Here is a 17,923-nt window from a genome sequence, read left to right as displayed (position 1 = left end):
AATAGGTAATTAAGTAAAATATTAGTGAAAAAGATTGCAAATAGGTTACAGACAGTCCCGAGGGGTAGCCTGTAAAGTGATACAATCAAAATATTTCAGGGTTAAATTTTTTAAATTGTTTTAATTGCTTTATTGAGCTATATATTTTTCTCCACTCTCTTCTCTTCCTCTCCCCTCCCCTTCTACCCTCTTTCACATTCCCCGTGCTCCCAATTTACTCAGGAGATCTTGTCTTTTCCTACTTCCCATGTAGATTAGATCCATGTATGTCTCTCTTAGGATCCTCTTTGTTGTCTAGGTTCTCTGGGATTGTGGATCGTACAGCCGATTAGTTTTAGAGGCAATTAAAGGCTCACAACCCTGAACTTTAACGTGCCGTTCCGAAATACCTAGCCGTCTAGCAGGGGTCATCTGGATTAAGTCCCATTTTAGGTCCTTTAGAAACTAAAACAGTGTAGACAGGCCGTGGTCACTGAAGGATTCTATTAGAGATCACTTTGTCATTTGTGGAGGAAACTTGGGGTAGAGCCCTGTGTCCAAAGTCTGCTGCACTACACAGGGCGACAGCTGTGAGCTCAGACCTTTCTTTACACACTCCCTTTTAGTGTGTCGAGCGTCTCCACCAGGAAGGCAGAGGTCGTCACACCCATTTTTATTGCCGAGTCGTTTGGAGCCTAAGGGGAACCAAGAGTCACTGGCTCCAAATCTGGAGACAGCAAAGCTGTCACCCCGGGGCTGGAATTCTGGTCGCGAAGGTAGTGGGGGGAACGAGCTTTCGGGGACTCGGGGGACCCAGGGTGGAGGGGAGGGAAAAGGGACGCCGGAGACCCGGGTCTTACTAAAAGAGTCCTAAAAGGGCTCTGCTCGCCTCCGGGCCCAGCGAACGGAATCCTATCCTGAGTTGATACTTGTCACCCGGCAACGTTTAGGCGCGGGTCCAAAATCACGGTATCTGATTGGCAAGGTTGGAGGGGCTGGACGACGCTGATTGGTTAGCTGGGCGTCGGACCAGGCTCTACCCGGTTACGGAAGCCGGCGAGGACCTTGCGCAGGCCGGGCCTGAAGGAAGTTAGCCGGCGAACCCCGGATAGCGGTGGAGAGGGACTCAGACCCCATGGCGACTCCAGAGGCCAGCGGCAGCGGCGGGAATGACGAGGGCTGCGACCCCTCCGTCACCTACTACCGGCTGGAAGAGGTGGCGAAGCGAAACTCCGCGGAGGAGACGTGGATGGTGATCCACGGGCGAGTCTACAATATCACCCGCTTCCTCAGCGAGGTGCGGGTCTGGGAGGCGGGAGGCCGCGGCGCGCGGCCGGGGTGAGGGCTGGGGGCCACGCGCCGCCGTCGCGCGCCGGGCAGGGACCGTGACCCTCTGGAGGGATCTCCTGGGAGGCGGGCTCAGCCTCGGGCGGCGTGGAGCACTTGCAGTCTGCGAGAGCACGTGCCAGAGCATCGACCCGTTTTCCAGCAAGAGACACTGAGACTCGCAGAGTCCGAGAACTCCAGAGGTCACACTGAACGACCTAATCACCCCGAACCCATTCAGAACGGCCCCTAACTTTCCAGAAAGTATGCCTTAGGAAATAATGCCTCTGGGGCTTTTATTTTCACGAGGAGAAGCCGAGATTTTTTTTTTAATTAAAAAATTAAATTATGTATGTGTCGAGGGCTTGTGCGCCGGCGTTTCGGTGCCTGCGGAGGTCAGAGGTCCAAACCCCAGGAGCTGGAGTAACTGGAAGTTGTGAGCCTCCTGATGTGCTTTCCGGGTACTGAGTTTGGATCCTTGAGAGAGCAGTTTGTGCTCTTAACCAGTGAGCGTACTCTCCTGATTAGGCAGTTAATTTTTGCTGCTGTTAAAGACAAGGTCTCATTGTATTTCCTTGCCTGTCCTGGAACTGCAAATGGAGACCAGGCTGGCCTCAAACTCAGGGAGATCTGCCTGCCTCTGCTTGCTGAGTCTTGGTTTAAAGAATAGTGGCCTGATTTTTTTTTTAAATCTTTTCCACTCCTATTTTGAGTTGACCAAGAAGCTTTGATTTTCCCCCTTTTGCCACTGACCGTCTATGCTCTCATTTTTTTTTTAATATTTTTAAGGTTTGGGGGATTGAACCTTAATCTTGGCCATATTAGGCAAGTGTTCTACCATTAAGCTAAATCTCTGATCCCCAACCCTTTTTCTTAGCTCTTCAGATCAAATCTCATTACACAAGATCTCTTTACGACTGTTGTACAACAGATAATTTTTTCTTCTTCCTGAGACAGGGTCTGATATGTCCCTGACTAGCTTTCATCTCAACAATATAGACCTTGAACTTGTAATCCCCCTGTGTGTGTCATGCTAGGGATCCAGTCCTTCATGCTTGTCAGGCACTGTCAGCTGAATTCCATCTCTAGCTGTAGGTTTGACAGGCCGTCAGCCATGTTATCATCTCCGAGGGAACAGCGTTTTCGTTCCTCTGAAATGTCCCCCCTTGTTCCTGTGCCGTCATTCCCAACCTCAGGGAACCAGTGATGAGCCATCACTAAAGATGAGCTGGAAGCTTTGATTTGTGTACTCGTTTTTTTTTTTTTTTCTTATAGAATAATACCCTTATGGTTGGTTTCTTACAGCACAGCGTTGTTTTGAGAACAGCAAATTTATGTTTTTTGTGTATGTGGTGTTGGAGATGGTTTATGTAGGCCCTGCACATGCTTTGCAACCCTGCCACATCTTCCCTCCAGAGTCTCAGCTTGAAGTTTGTAAAGAGGACATTATGCTAATGATGTAGCTAGAGATAACATCTGGTAGGCAAGACTTCACCTGAAGCTTTTTTTTTTTTTGGTTTTTCGAGACAGGGTTTCTCTGTAGCTCTGGAGCCTGTCCTAGAACTAGCTCTTGTAGACCAGGCTGGCCTTGAACTCACAGAGATCCACCTGCCTCTGCCTCCCAAGCAAGTGCTGGGATTAAAGGCGTGCGCCACCACTGCCTGGCCTTTTTTTTTTTTTTTAAAAACAAAACAAAACAAAACAAAACAGGGTCTTACCTGTATCCCAAGCTGGTCTTGAATTTGAATTTTTGCCTTTCTCCTGTTTCCTGAGTGCTGAGATGACACGCTTGAACTACCATGCTCAGCTTGTAGTCAGCTGTTCCTGGCTAACCTTTTCTATCATAATCTCTACCCCTGTTTTGTTCATTCCAAGCTTGCTCATTCATCTCCTTAGGCAAATATTAAACCTTTAGTTGGTGCCAGATACTGTTTTAGGAACTAAGGATCCAGTAGTGGATACACATCTGTGCCATCTTGAGTCTGCAATGCCTGGGAAGCAGACAGTAAGCAGAGTGAATGAAGGAGTTGGAACCCATGGTGCTAAGAAGGAGGGTGCTGTAAGCTGTGTGTGCTGAGACAGTAGAGATGAGGGCTTGACATTTTTGGTATGAAGGCCAGAGATAGTATCATCAAGGTGAGTAAAGGCCAGGAGTGCAGTGAGGACGACAGCCAGATGACATCTACAGGGAGAGCATTCTCTTGAGGTAGGACTGTGTCTGGAGTGAGACTACAGTGGTTGGATAGATTAGTGGGCCGATCATGTTCCAGCTTTGGTGGTCTTAGAATGAAGTTTGATTTTTGTTCTGAGATGGGATATCATTGGAGAAGAAGCAAGAAAAAATGCAAGTTAATTGGGCCATTCTGACAACTCTGTTGAGAAAGCAGTGATGGAGGACAAAGGTAGGATTGAGAAGCATACTTAAGGGAGATGTTGTAATTAAGACAAGGAGCACACTAGGACCAGAGTAGTAGTGACAAGGGTAATGAGAATTACATGCTGGGTGGTGGCTCACACTTTTAATCCCAGAACTTGGGAGGCAGAGGCAGGTACATCTATGAGTTCAAGACAGAGCTAGTTCTAGGACAGCCAGAGCTGTTACACAGAGAAACCCTTTCTCAAAAACAAAACAAAACAAAACAAAACAAAAAAAAAACTTAAGAAAGAAAGAAAAAAAGAAAAAGGGTAAAATGGCCAGAGAACTCTGCAGAATCCAGGAAATCTGTCTTGGTAGGTAACTCACACGAGGTGCCTGTGGAGGCTAAGTGTTGGATCTCCTTGAACTAGAGTTACAGGCAGTGAAGAGCCACCTGATGTGTGTGCTGTGAACCAAACTTGAGTCCTCTGTGAGCCTTTACAATTAATCACGGAGCCATCTCTTCATCCCCTGCATTGCTTTTTTGTTTTGTTGCTCTTTGTTTTGTTGTTTTGAGACAGGGTCTCACTATGAAGCATTGGCTGATCTGAAACTCACTATATAGATCAGGCTGGCCTTGAACTCACAGAAATCACCCTTTCTCTGCCTTCCCAGGGCTAGAATTAAAGGTATGCACCACCAGCCTGGCCCATGCATTTGTTTTTTTGTTTTTTGGTTTTTTTTTTTGATAATTTATTTAACTTTATTTTATGTGTATTGATGTGAAGGTGTCAGACCCCCTGGACCTGGAGTTACAGACAGTTGTGAGCTGCCATGTGGGTGCTGGGAACTGAACCCGTGTGCTCTGGAAGAAGCAGTCAGTGCTCTAAACCACTGAGCCATCTCCCAGCCCCATGCATTTGTTTTTTAACCTGTTGATGTGTTTTAGTTACTGTTCTGTGGCTGTGAAGAGATAATCATGACTAAGGCTACTTATAAAAATGTCTTAAATTGGAAGTTTGCTTACAGTTTCGCAGGCTGAGTCTGAACATCATGACAAGGAATGGCATAGGAGCAGTAGCTGACCCACAAGTTGCAAGCAGAGAAAGAGCAAGACCAGGCCTCCTGTGGGCTTTTGAAACCTCAAAGCCCACTCCCAGTCACATACCTCTTCCAACATGGCCACACCTGCTCCAACAAGGCTATACCTCCTAATCCTTCCCAGATAGTTCCACTAACTGGCAACTAAGAATGCATTTACATATATGAATGTTGTGTGTGGCAGGGGTGGCATTCTCATTCAAACCCTGCAGTATCTCAAGGACTTTTCCATATCAATACTTGAAATAGTCTTCGTTAATGTTGGAGAGGATTTGTTTAGATAACCTGATTAATGTAGGTAGTTTCCTGTTGATAAATATTTGGGGTGTATCAGTATCTAGTTTTCAAATTCCAACCCCAAGTCAATTTTATTGACATATATAGGCAATGAAGTATACAGATATTGGATATAAAGTTGCATATTTAAGGTTTGGCAAATGTTACATTTGCAACCACCAAAAATCAAGAAGAATATTTCTACCATTTCTAGTGTAGCCTTTATTTTGATTCCTAATATAGAATAGTGTATGTCTCTCACATCTTTTATCTGTCCCTTTTTTTTCTTTGTATGGATATGCTATTTACTCACCTGTTGATTGACATTTGGGTAGTTGTAGTTTTTGATCATTATGACTAAAGCTGCTATAAACTTTCATGCACAAATCTCTTTGTAGATATAAATTTCCATTCTTATACCTAGTAGTATGTAGCATGAATTCTAATTGTTCTTAATAATAATAAAAACTTAGAGTTAGCTATGCGGAGTGAAAAGCTGAAGGATCAGAAAAGCAGAGCGGCAGCCACTAGAATTCTTACCTCTACCAATGCTCAGACCAAGGAGCCATCCTGTCCCCAGACTGCCTCCTCATCCTGCATCCTCACACTGGCTGCCTAGACTGCAACCTCAGACTGCATCTGCCTTATATTCCTCTCTCCACCCAGCCATATCCCTTCCTGTCTCCACCTCTCTAGCGCTGGGATTAAAGGTGTGTGCTACCACTGCATGGCATCTAGTGACTTAGCTCTGCTCTCTGATCTTCAGGCAAGCTTTATTTGTTAAATCACAAACCAAATATCACCACAGTAGTAAAACTGGTAAGAGTGAAGCAATATAGCTGTAAATTTGTAGGTAGTGGTCAGTGCTTCTCTCAGCATCCACATCATTTTGTGTTCTTTAACATCTGCGTGTCTTTGCTGACGTAAATCATTTACTTTCAGCTGTTCTGATGGATAAGCAGATATAACTATATAAGATATATAGTTTTGGCTTCCCTGATGACTCATGACCTTTGGTGCTGTTTCATGGGCTTTATGCTGTGGGACAATGGTCTGTACCCTGTCACTTGTATTTTAAATAAACACTGATTGACTAGTAGCCAGGCAGGAAGTAAAGGGCGACCAGGCAGGAAGTAGAGGTGGGGCAATGAGAATTTTGAGAAGAGGGAAGTTTCAGTCTTCAGTAGTCACCCAGACAAAGAGGAAGCCAGAGGTGGAGCAAGCAAGATGTGACTGCCTTGCCAAAAAAGGTATCAAGTCATGTGGCTAACACAGACAAGAATAATGGGCTAATTTTAAGATGTAAGAATTAGTTAATAAGAAGAGAATGAGATACTAGGCCAATTAGTTTATAATTAATGTAGACCTTTGTGTGTTTATTTGGGACTAAATGGCTGTGGGACCTGATGTGTTGTAGCAGGGAGCTGCTTGTTTGTCCTGGCTGCCTAGAACCGAAATAATCACACAGACACTGTATTAATTAAATCACTGCCTGGCCCATTAGCTCTAACTTCTTATTGGCTAACTCTTACATATTAATTTAACCCATCTCTATTAATCTGTATATCGTCATGTGGCAGTGGCTTACTGGGAAAGATTCAGCATGTCTGACTCTGGCGACTTCATGGTGATCCTCTCTCACTCCGCCCTTCTTTCTCCCAGCATTCAGTTCCGTCTTCCCCATCTACCTAAGTTCTGGCCTATCAACAGGCCAAGGCACCTCAGTCAGCAGGCTTTATGGCCATCTTTTTGTAAGATACCTTTTCAGTCTTACATACTTTTTTTTTCCCCACTTTTTGTTTTGTTTCATTTCCAACAAGGTCTCATTGTATCCCTGGTTGGCCGTTCCTCCTGCCTTTGCCTAAAGAGTGCTGGGATTAAAGAAATGGGCTGCCATGCCTGTCCATAACTTTTTTCCCCCCTGAGATAAGGTTTTTCTAGGGTGGTCTTGAACTTCCTATGTAGTCTAGGCTGGCCTCAAACTCAGTCCTCACCCTCAGTCTTCTAAGTGCTGGAATTGCAAGTGTGTATCATCATGCCCAGCTTTTTTTTTTTTAATTAAAAATGTTTATTAAGTTTTTACTAGTGTGTGTGTGTGTGTGTGTGTGTGTGTGTGTGTGTGTGTGTGTGCATGCATGGGAATTAGTTACATATCATAAACTGTTTTTTTACCTGAAAGCATCCTTTTCTAAGGGCTGGAGGCCAACTTTATAGTCCAAGTGCCTGGTACAAGTGTCCTGCTTTACTTCTTACAAGGTATGCAACTTGAGTAAGCAGCTGTAAAGAGCCTTCCTCATCTGTAGGATGGAGGTAGTAGTACCTTCTGTGTAGGATGGCTTTTCACTAGTAATTTAAATAATGCACATAAAGACTTACAGTACCCAGTGTAAAGAACTTAGTAACTTATGGTTTTGTTTTGTTTTTTGTTTTTGCAAATAAAATAGAACTATGCTGCTTCCAGCAACATCTATCTATCTATCTATCTATCTATCTATCTATCTATCTATCTATCTATCTATCTATCTATCTATCTATCTATTGGTGGGGAGCTCAAACCCGGAACTTCCCATATTCTAGCCACATCTTTGCAATGCTAAATGACAGATGAAATGGTCTTGAAGTAATTAAAGGTGACTTAGATGTCTAGGAGTAGCAGAAAGGAGCTGGCAGTAGTAACTGTCATATGTAGGAGACAGTGGCTTTGCCTGAAGCAAGGCAACGAATATTGTCTCTATTTGGTGTAATACTAGGAGATCCCCTGAAAACATCAGTTTGACTAATCATTTTTAGTGGATTTTCATAAGGATGGTTTTAAAAAAGGGTAACAACAAGAAAGCACAGTTCAGTTGTTACTTAAGTGGTGTGTAGGCATGCATACACACAGAGTGTGTGTGTGTTCTATGTTTCTTCAGTAGTTCATGTAAGACGTCCTAGGGAAGACTGAAATAAGACGACACAAAGTTTAATCCCTGGCCCTGCACAGGCAGGGTGACCTGATCAATGGCTTTGTGTTCATTTTATATGTGGTCATAGGCATGCCTGTGTCGTTTGAACAGAATGAGTGTTCCCCGGTAATCCTGTTTTAGGTGTCATGTTCTGTCTCAGTTACATAGAATGCCACCGTGGTCCCTATTCCTAAGAGTTTATAGTCTAGTGGTAAAGAAAGACATTAAATGAAATGATAATTCTGAGTTCTAGGAGATGGCTCAGCTGGTAGAGCATTTGTGGTGCAAGTCTCACTACCTGAATTCCTGAGACCTACAAGGAGGACAACCTACTTCACAGGGTTGTTCTCTGGCCTCTACACATGTGCTGTGTCTGACGTGTGTGCATCACCTACAATAACTAACTAATTGACATTGTGATATTCCATGAAGATACCTCTCTGTAGCAGTGGGGTCTGGGGTGGGTAAGGTTATCAGGTTATGTTGGAATTTGTAGACCTGAATTTGGGACTTGGGGTAGTTTGGTGACCTTGCCAGGTTACACCCTTTGGCATCAGGCTTGTTTCCTATGCAACACCCCTCCCTGTCTTACCAGTCTCACTCTTATCCCAAGCAAATGCCACCATTTCCTCGCGTCACTCCCTAGCTCTGTTATCTTTCTTTTCCCTGCCACACTTTAATCTTTGTATTTGGCTTTGGTGATATAATGTACTTGGCTAGAGATTGCTCTTTGTCATCCAGCCTGATTTTTGTAGCTTCCTTAAGCTAATGTTTCTCAGGTCCATTTCTAAGTCAGGTGGTCTCCAGTAGAGTTCCATTTGCCACATTTTTACTGCATCAGGATGGAATTTCCATCCACAGACAACTTGAATCATTTTTTTTTCCAGCTAGAATTTTATACTGTAATTGTCATTCCTCACATTCTCTTGTCATTCCATCAGTCCTGTTCTTTCCATAGACCTAATAATCTGGAATAAATTTCCATTAGTAATTTGTTCTTTCATTTCTCTTCTAAAGCATAGATTTTTCTGTCCTCTACTAGTAGTATTTAGTAGACTAATTAAATTTAGACTAATTCTGCTTCATACCACATAGTCTTTGGTGTTAATGAATTTGGTATTAGTTGAACTGACTAAGATCCTTCACAAGAGGATAGTACAAAGTTTTCTCATAGCTGTACAGTGTTTTATTTCATTATTTTTGCTTGAGTGGGGCAAAAATATCTAGACCACATAGTCAATTGTTTCTTCTTTTTTGTTAGTGTATATAGTAACTTACATGAGATTTAAATGCAAGCCATCTGTGGTATCACTTGGAAATTCTTGAGTTTGAGAACTGTCTGAACTATAATAAAAACTAATCACACAAGAGATTTGTGCTAAAGAAAGTGGGCATTGTGTATTTTGTAATACCAGGTTTTACTTAATTGAAGTAGGTGGAAATTTTACTTGTTTTTTTCAGTGTAGAGACTGAACTGGGGACCTTGGATTTGCTAGGCAAACACTCTATAATTGAAATATATATATATATATATATATATATATATATATATAGCTCCTGTGTATATGATTTGTTAATTTTGTGTATATATGTGTATCTGTGCACTTGAGTGCAGGATCCAGTAGAGGCTGGAATAGGGTGGGTCTCTTGGATCTGTACTTACAAGTAGTCATAAGTGCTCCTTGTGGTTACTGGGAACCAAAGAATCTTCCTCAAGATCAGTAAGTGCTTTTAACTGTGGAGACATCTCTCAAGCTCCTTGTGAGTTTTGTTGTTACTGAGTTAGTTATGTTTTGTTGTATTTTTGCTATGCTGAGAATCAGATCTTCTGTGTGTTTGATAAGCACACTGCCACTTTCTAGGCCAAGGAAGAAATCTATTATCCTCCAGTAGACTTAATTATTATAGACAACCAGTCTAGATTACTGAGGCTAGACTCTCCTGTCTTATTTGGCTGTGATTTAGACAAAAGCAAATTTGGGGCTTATGTTAACAGTTGGTATGTAAATTAAGCTTCTGTTTTATAACAGTAAGTGTATATGTACATTTATATGTACATATATAATCTACGTAAAACTATCTTTACCTTTTTTACTTTTGCAATGTTTAAGATTGACTCATCTATACCCTTAGCTTTTCCCTTTTCTCTTTCTTTTTTTGTTTTTGTTTGTTTTGTTTTGTTTTTTTCCAAGACAAGGTTTCTCTGGCTGTCCTGGAACTCACTTTATAGACTAAGCTGGCCTTGAACCCACAGATTCACCTGCTTCTACCCCCTAGTTCTGGAATTAAAGGCATGCACCACTATCGCCAGGCTTGAGACAGGGTTTCTTTATGTAGCCATGGCTGTCTGGAACTCACTCAAACTCAGGAATCTGCCTGCCTCTGCTTTCTGAGTGTTGAGAGTTGAGGGCCACCCCAACCCTGGTTTTAACTTTCCATTTTCACCATTTTTACCTGCACAATTCAGTGGCACTCACTTCGTTTACTGTATTGTGTAGCTATCACTGCAGTCTGTTTCCAAAGTTTTTTATCACATTGAACAAAACTCTGAGCACTAAGAAAAAACAACGCTCCGTTCTACTCCCCAAATTCATGGTAATCATGTCTATGAATCATTCTGTTTTATGTAAGTTGAATCATCATGCCTTTTGTGCCTGTCTTCTTTAACTTACTCTATGCTTTTTAATTTATATGTTTACTTGTGTGGGTGTAGGTGGATGAGCATATCACAGTGATATGTGAAGGTCAGAGGAGAACTCTCTGGAGTCACTTCCTTCTTCCACCATTCTGGTGATCATGAACTCAGGTCATTAAATTTGGCAGCAAGGACCATCTCATCAGCCCTTTATTCTTTGAGTGAAAAGCATTCTTACTGTGATAAATTTTTCCATATAACATTTACCATTGTAACTATTTTTAAGTATATAGTTTGGCATTAAGTACGTTTGCATTTTTTTGCAACTATCACCATCATCCGTCTTCAGAGCTTTCTCATTCCAAACTGAAACTGTACCTATTAAGCAACAAATCCCAATTCCCCAATGTTCCTAGCCTCAGCACTGTTCTGATTTCTGTTCTATGAATTTTACCCTTAAAAATGGGATCATATAAGTCAACTGTGGTGGTTCATGGATATGATCCCAGTACTCAGGAGCTGAGGCAAGAGGATTACTATAAATTCAAGACCAACCTGGGTTTCCTTGGTTATGGTTGAACTTAGGTAGTAATCCTTCTAGATGCTATTAAGTAGAATTCATTTTTTTTCTTTCCTCTCTCTCTTTCATTCTTTCTCTTTCTTTTGGGGGTGTGGATCATTCATTGCTGGTTTATGGAAACTTTTTTTTTAGCTTATTCAACAAAACTTTGCTGACTTAGTGAGCTGTTTATATCTTCCTTGTAGATTGTTTGAACTCTTCTGTTTCTCCTTTTCTCTTTCTTCCATTCGTTCTTATTTGGATTTATGTTTGTCTAAGTGTCTTGGCTAGAACTTTAAGTACAGTACTGAACAACAGTCTTGAACTGGCATCTCATCTTGTTACTGATTAAAGAACAGTCTTTTACTTTTGAGTATTCTTTTGTATGTTTTTTATAAGTGCTCTTTATTATATTGCTGAAGTTTCCTTCTTTCTAGTATTCTAAGTTTTTTTGTCAGGGGGTGTTGAACTTTGTCAAATGCTTTCTTCTGTCACTAGATGATTGGGTTGTTTTTCTCTTTTTTCAATGAATGTGGTGTGGTACATTGATACATTTTATTTTTCTTTAGAAGTTTTATTGTGATTACCGATGGTGGTGCACGCTTTTAATCCCAGCACTTGGGAGGTAGAGGCAGGCTAATCTTTGTGAGTTTGAGGCCAGCCTGGTCTAAAAGAGCTAGTTCCAGGACAGGCTCTAAACCTACAGAGAAACCCTGTCTCAAAAAACCAAACACCAACCAACCAACCAAACAAACAAACAAAAAAAACAAAGAAAAACCAACCAAACAAAAAAAAGACATTTTATTATGATTAAATATTTTATTTATTTAAAATGTGTTTGTTCACATGGACATGCCGTAACACTCATGTGTAAGTCAACAGATGACGTTTAGGAATCTGTTCTCTCCTTCTATCATGTGGGTCATGGGAAATGAACTCAGGTCACCGGGTTTGGCAGCAAACACTTTTACCTGATGAACATCTGAGCCATCGTGAAGGCCCTGCCTTGTGTTTTGAGACAGTCACTGAACAGAATCCTCATGTCTGCTTTCCCTACTCTTGAATTACAAGCAAATGCCACTGTGCTGAGCTTTTCACATGGGTGAGTCTGTGTCTGGAAAGCACTTTACTGAGTGAACAATCTCCCCAGTCCACACTGATGGTAAAAACATATCAACCCAGAGAGTTGGGTGTGGTGATGCACACCTGCTAACCCAGTGCTAGGGAGGCAGAAGCAGGCATGTCTCTGTGAGTTCTAGGCCAGCCTGGTCTGTAGAGGTCCAGGACAGCCAGAGCTGTCTCAAAAAACAAAAGCCTGCCTCAAAAAACCTGCCTCAAAAAACAAAGCAAAATAAATCACCTTTTTTTTTTTTAAAGAATCCTTTTGTTGCTTTTTCTTTTTTTTAAGTTTTTTTTTTGTAAATTTGTACGAGTATATTATATCATTTTTATCCCTCAATCTCTTTCCCCAACTCCTCCCATACCCTCCTTTAGCGTTGCTCATATGTACATGTGTTTAGGACTGACACTTGGGACTCAGTAGCCTATCAGGAGGGTCCTCCCTGGAGAAAACTGATTCTTTTCTCAGCAGCTCATCACCTGTAGCTCTTCATCTAGGAGAGAGGGCTTGTGAAGTTTCTCCCATTCGTGTAGGCATGCCAACTGGTATGGTCATTATATGACTTAGCTTAGGCAACTGTGTTGTTGAGATTTCATGTGTGCAGAGTCCCTGTCTAGCATCAGGTATCCTGGTCCTCTGGCTCTTGTAATCTTTCTGGCCTCCTTCCAGGATGTTCTCTGAGCCTTAGATGTAGGGTTGTTCATCACAGGGATTTCTGACCTATTAGCATTGACATTCTTGGCCTATAGTCACATGTGCAAGGATTAAAAGTTGAACTTTTGACTGGGCGGTGGTGGTGACGCCTTTATTCTCATCACTAAGGAAGCAGAGGTAGGTTGATCTCTGTGAGTTCGAGTTCGAGGCCAGCCTGGTCTACAGAGGGAGTTTCAGGACAGCCAGGGCTACACAGAGAAGCCCTATCTTGAAAAAGAAAAAAACAAAAACCCTTTCCCTAAGAAAAATAAAAAATGTTGAGCTTTTGACTTTGAACTGCCTTCATTGGCTTTCCTGGGAACAGGGTGAGTAAAACTTTTGTTTTGGGTATCACATTGCAAGCTTGAAAGTGGTAAGAGCTTTAAATGCCATGGGTCATGTATGGGGCAAATATTGAGTAATAAAAAATCCTGGATCTGGCTTAAGCCTTGCTTTGGTTTGCTTTTGAGCTGAATATGTTATTACACAACTTGCGGCTCCCCACAGAACATCGTTTTTACTCAGAAAGGCTGAGAATAATTTATCCTACCTTCTTTAAGTTGAGACCTGATTTTCTTTCTTGATTCAACAAATGAAGGAGAGAGGATGGAGTTGTAAAGAAGAACATTTTTGTTTTATTTTGGGACAAGACATCATTGTGTAGCCCTGTCTGTCCTGTCCTGGAACTCAATATAGATTAGGCTGGCCTTGAGCTCACAGATCCACCTGCCTCTGTTTCTCTTGAGTGCTGGGATGTTTGTTACCTAACACCCAGGCTGGTCTTGAACTGGTAGGCTCAAGCAATAATCTTCCTGCCTCAGTCTCATGAGAAAGCCCCTACTACAATGCCTGTAACCCAAGCTGACCTCAAACTTGCTGTGAACTCCAGGCCCTGCTTTCACATCAGAAGTATCAGTATTGCATGTGTGTACCATTGTGTTCAGTTACCAAAGCTTTTTTTTTAAAAGTAAACACTGAGTATCTCCTATAATTGTTAAATACTGTCTAGTATATTATTGAGTTGCAGCTGTTTGTCCTCATGATTGGATGGCCAACTGGGAAGTAGCTCCCTGTCAGTGTCCTTTGTAGAAGGAGGCCGCTTGTTTGTTCTCAGCTGCTTAGCCCCCAAATAATCACATAGAAATCATATTATTTGCAATACTGTTTGGCCAATAGCTTAAGCGTATATCTGGCTGACTTGTGTCTTACCGGGGATACATAGCTTCTCCATAACTCCGCCTTCTTTCGTCCAGCATTTAGTTTAGTTTTCCCCGCCTAGCTAAGTTCTGCCTTGTATAAGGCCAAAGCAGTTTCATTAATAATCAATGGTAATCAGAGCATAAAGAAGGGAATCCCACATCATCCCTCTAGAGAGTATCATACTGTTTATCACTAGTCTCAAAAAGCTAAAAATTTGAAGTTTGGTTTTTACTGAGTGCATATCAATTTTTCAACACTGTAAAGACCAACAATGTAAGACAAACCTTTAAGTCACAGATGCTCTCTGCACACAGAGTTAAGATGGGAATTAAATATTTCACTATACAAATCACTTGGGTTAGCAAGTGGATAAAGGTACTATAAATAAATCTCTTCCTAAACAGGATATAGTTTAATCCCAGCACTTGGGAGACAGAGGCAGGTGAATCTCTGTGAGTTCAAAGCCAGCGTGGTCTACATAGTGAGTTTTAGGACAGCCAGAGCTACAAAATAGACCCGATCTCAGAACAGTAAACAAACAAACAAAATCTCTCCCTAATTTGGGATCACAAAAACACTGCTTATTCTGCATTTATTAGCTAGACTATTTTTTATTTTTTTAAAAATATTTAAATATTTATTTATTATGTATACAATATTCTGTCTGTGTATATGCCTGCTGGCCAGAAGAGGGCACCAGACCTCATTACAGATGGTTGTGAGCCACCATGTGGTTGCTGGGAATTGAACTCAGGACCTTTGGAAGAGCAGGCAATGCTCTTAACCTCTGAGCCATTTCTCCAGCCCCTAGACTATTTTTTAAATTCTGATGCTTTGCTGACGTTTTTTTCTTGAAGACTTTGGTTTTGGTAGTTTAATTACATGGTTTTAGTAGCTATTAGTCATATGTAAAATACAAATAAGTCTACAGGACTGAAATTGTCACAGCTATTTCTGGCCTCCAGAGTTGCTCCTTATTCCACTCTGTCTCAACCCTTTGCTGCCTTTGATTGTCGTTTCAATGAATGAGATAACTGACGATTCTATCTGGAGTGTTATTAGTATAGTAGCATGTCTGTAGCTCTCAACTAAAGGGGGTTTTGCATGTTTAAGTAGCTTTTAATTAGTTTGAATAATGAGGCTTAAATATAGCACAGTTCTAGTATAATTTTTGCTACAGGCTTTAAGCTGCTAAGAGGTTTAAACTGTTAGACGCTGTAGTTGACAAAATTGTCAGACTGGGGGAGGGTATCAGCATTCCCTCACACCTTACACTGAAGTCTGGTACATAGTTGCAGGGTTGTCCTACTGAAAAGAATCAAGTATTATTACTATACTTTAATGTGGAAGTTTTTGAGGTAGTTGAGTTGCTTTTGAATTTGTAAAATTTATGCTAATAGATGTTTTGCCTACATGTATGTCTGTACACCCCTTGTGTGTCTGGTGCCAATATAGACCAGAAGAAGGTGTCAGATCTGGGACTGAAGTTACAGATGACTATAAGCTGCCACGTGAGTGCTGGGAATTGAACCCAGGTCCTCTGAAAAAGCAGCCAGTGCTCTTAACTGCTGAGCCATCTTTCTACCCCAAGTAGTTGAGGGTTCTTGAATAATTGGACAACCAATGATGAAGTTAAAATCTCATTTAGAAAGTTTTCTTTATTTGACAATTTAAAATATTTTAAATTAGCATACAAGGTATTATATATTACTATGGCATTCTTCTTCTGAAGAAGTAAAAAGAAAAATGAAAGTTGGGCTATCAAGATGGTTCACTGGGTAAGGGTGCTTACTGTGAAGCCACAGTTAGTTCCCAGAATCCACATGGTAGGAGAGAACTGACTTTTGCAAGTTGTCCTTGGACTTCCATACAGGTGACTTGAGGTGCTCACACTCACACACACAATAAATAAATATAATATTTTATAAGAAAAATGAAAGTTTATGTCAGAAAAGAAATATAGCTGGAGAGGTGACTCAGCATCAATTAAGAGCACTTGCTGTCCTTCCAGAGAACCCAAGTTTGATTCCCAGATGGTGGCTTACAACCAACCCATCTGTAACTCTACTCCAGAGGATCTGATACCTTCCTCTAGTCTCTGCAGGCACGAGGCACGTGTGTGGTACCCAGACATAAACGCAGGCACAATATCCATATACTTTAAAAAAGAAAAGAAAGTACAGGAAGCAGGCGCTAGCTACATCGATGTGGCAGCAACCTCAGGTTTTTTATGATATTGTTCAACGTTGAATCCTCTCTGGTTTCTGCCTCTCTGGCAGTGAAAAGTACTAAAAGGGTTTTAGAAACCAAGATCCACCACAAATGTCCTGCCATGTGATGGGCACCTCCTTCATCCTCATCTCAGGGACTCCCTCCCCCTCCTTTTTATGGCAGTATTTCAAATGTATATTCTTTCTGTGCTTAACTGGGGAGAATGGGGAGTAGAGCAGAGGCACTTTATGTAAGTTACCTCATCTGAACTTGTCTTCACTATCTTAAAAAATATTTATTGTGTGTGTGTGTGTGTGTGTGTGTGTGTGTGTGTATGTGTGAGTACAGGGTGTCTGTTGAATCCCTGAAGTTGGAGTTGTAGGAGGTTGTGAGCCATGCAATATGGGCACTGGGAACTGAACTCTGGTCCTTTTCAAGAGCAGTTACATATTCTTAATTTCTGAGCCATCTTTCCAGCCCCCTGAGGCTGGTCTTCTGTTGTTTTTTGTTTGTTTGTTTGTTTGAGACAGGGTTTCTCTGTATCCCTGAGAGTCCTGGAACTCGATCTGTAGATCAGGCTAGCCTTGAACTCTCAGAGATCCACCTGCCTCTGCCTCCTAATGCAGGGGTCAAAGGCGTGTGATATCACTGCCCAGCATGGTTGGTCTTATTCTTGATAATTGTATCTTTGCCTCCTGAGCCCTGGGTTTCAGTCATGTGCTGCTGTGCCTGGCTTTTTATTTCACACTATTCTAGCCAGGCCAATATTCAGCACTTCTGTATTAATACTTTCTTCTTGCTGTGACGAAATAGCTGGCGCTAGGGAAGGGTTGATTTTCATGCAAAGTTTGAGGGAACATGGTCCATCGTGGCAGGGAAAGCATGATGCCTGAAATGAGCGATCACATGGTGTTTGCTGTCAGGAAGGAAGAGAGGTGAATGCTGATCTCATCTGACTTTCTCATTTTGTTCTTTTTATTCATTTTGGGGCCACAGCACATGGTAGCATGTCACTCACATTCAGAGTGAATTTTAGGTGAGTTGCAGAAACATCCTCACAGGTGTGTCTTCTAGGTGAGCCTAAATCCTGTTAAGCTGACAGTGAAGATTAGCCAGCACAAAGACTGGTAGACAAGAACTGGTTGGGCTAAAATTGAACTTATTTTCATCTCCTGTAATGTTTGGGCTGGGTGTAGACTGTCCTCTCATCAGCCACAGGACTTAGAGCCCTTGAGTCAGGTGGGGGAGAGTGCCTTGTACACTGTTCTCAGCTCTTTTTCCCTTCTCTGACCTCTTAAAACAGCTACAGCAAAGTTCACCTGTGAGTCCCACCTGCCCAAGGACCAGGGAACTTCCTGAGATTCTGAGAGTTGGAATTCTTGGAAAATAATAATAAAGCCTCACCGGAAAGTATGGTGACCTTTGGGTTTTGTCCGTATAAGCCCTGCCAACACGTGTCTCAGCCTCACAGCTGCAAAGTGTCTAAATTTGATCTTGGCCAAATTCCATCTTGGTCAGTATT

At 41.8% G+C, this 17,923-nt stretch overlaps 1 protein-coding gene across 3 annotated transcripts in view; it reads left to right on the top strand.

Annotated features, from left to right (window-relative positions):
- Positions 1-973: 973 nt before the first annotated feature.
- The window catches only part of Cyb5b (cytochrome b5 type B), a 37,585-nt gene continuing 20,635 nt past the window's right edge, over positions 974-17,923 (top strand). The window contains exon 1 of one of the 3 annotated variants that reach the window (XM_087900162.1): positions 974-1,276. In XM_087900162.1, coding sequence (XP_087756288.1) covers positions 1,115-1,276 — 162 coding nt within the window. In that variant the 5' untranslated portion in view covers positions 974-1,114. The remainder of the gene's footprint in view (positions 1,277-17,923) is intronic. The other 2 variants (XM_085681619.2, XM_085681618.2) reach the window with 2 other exon arrangements.

Source organism: Myodes glareolus, chromosome 22 (assembly GCF_982192425.1).
Source record: "Myodes glareolus chromosome 22, mMyoGla1.1, whole genome shotgun sequence".
In the NCBI taxonomy this organism is placed as follows: Eukaryota; Metazoa; Chordata; class Mammalia; order Rodentia; family Cricetidae; genus Myodes; species Myodes glareolus.
The sequence above is the reverse complement of the archived record's forward strand: the minus strand, read 5'-3'. Positions and strand labels throughout refer to the sequence as shown.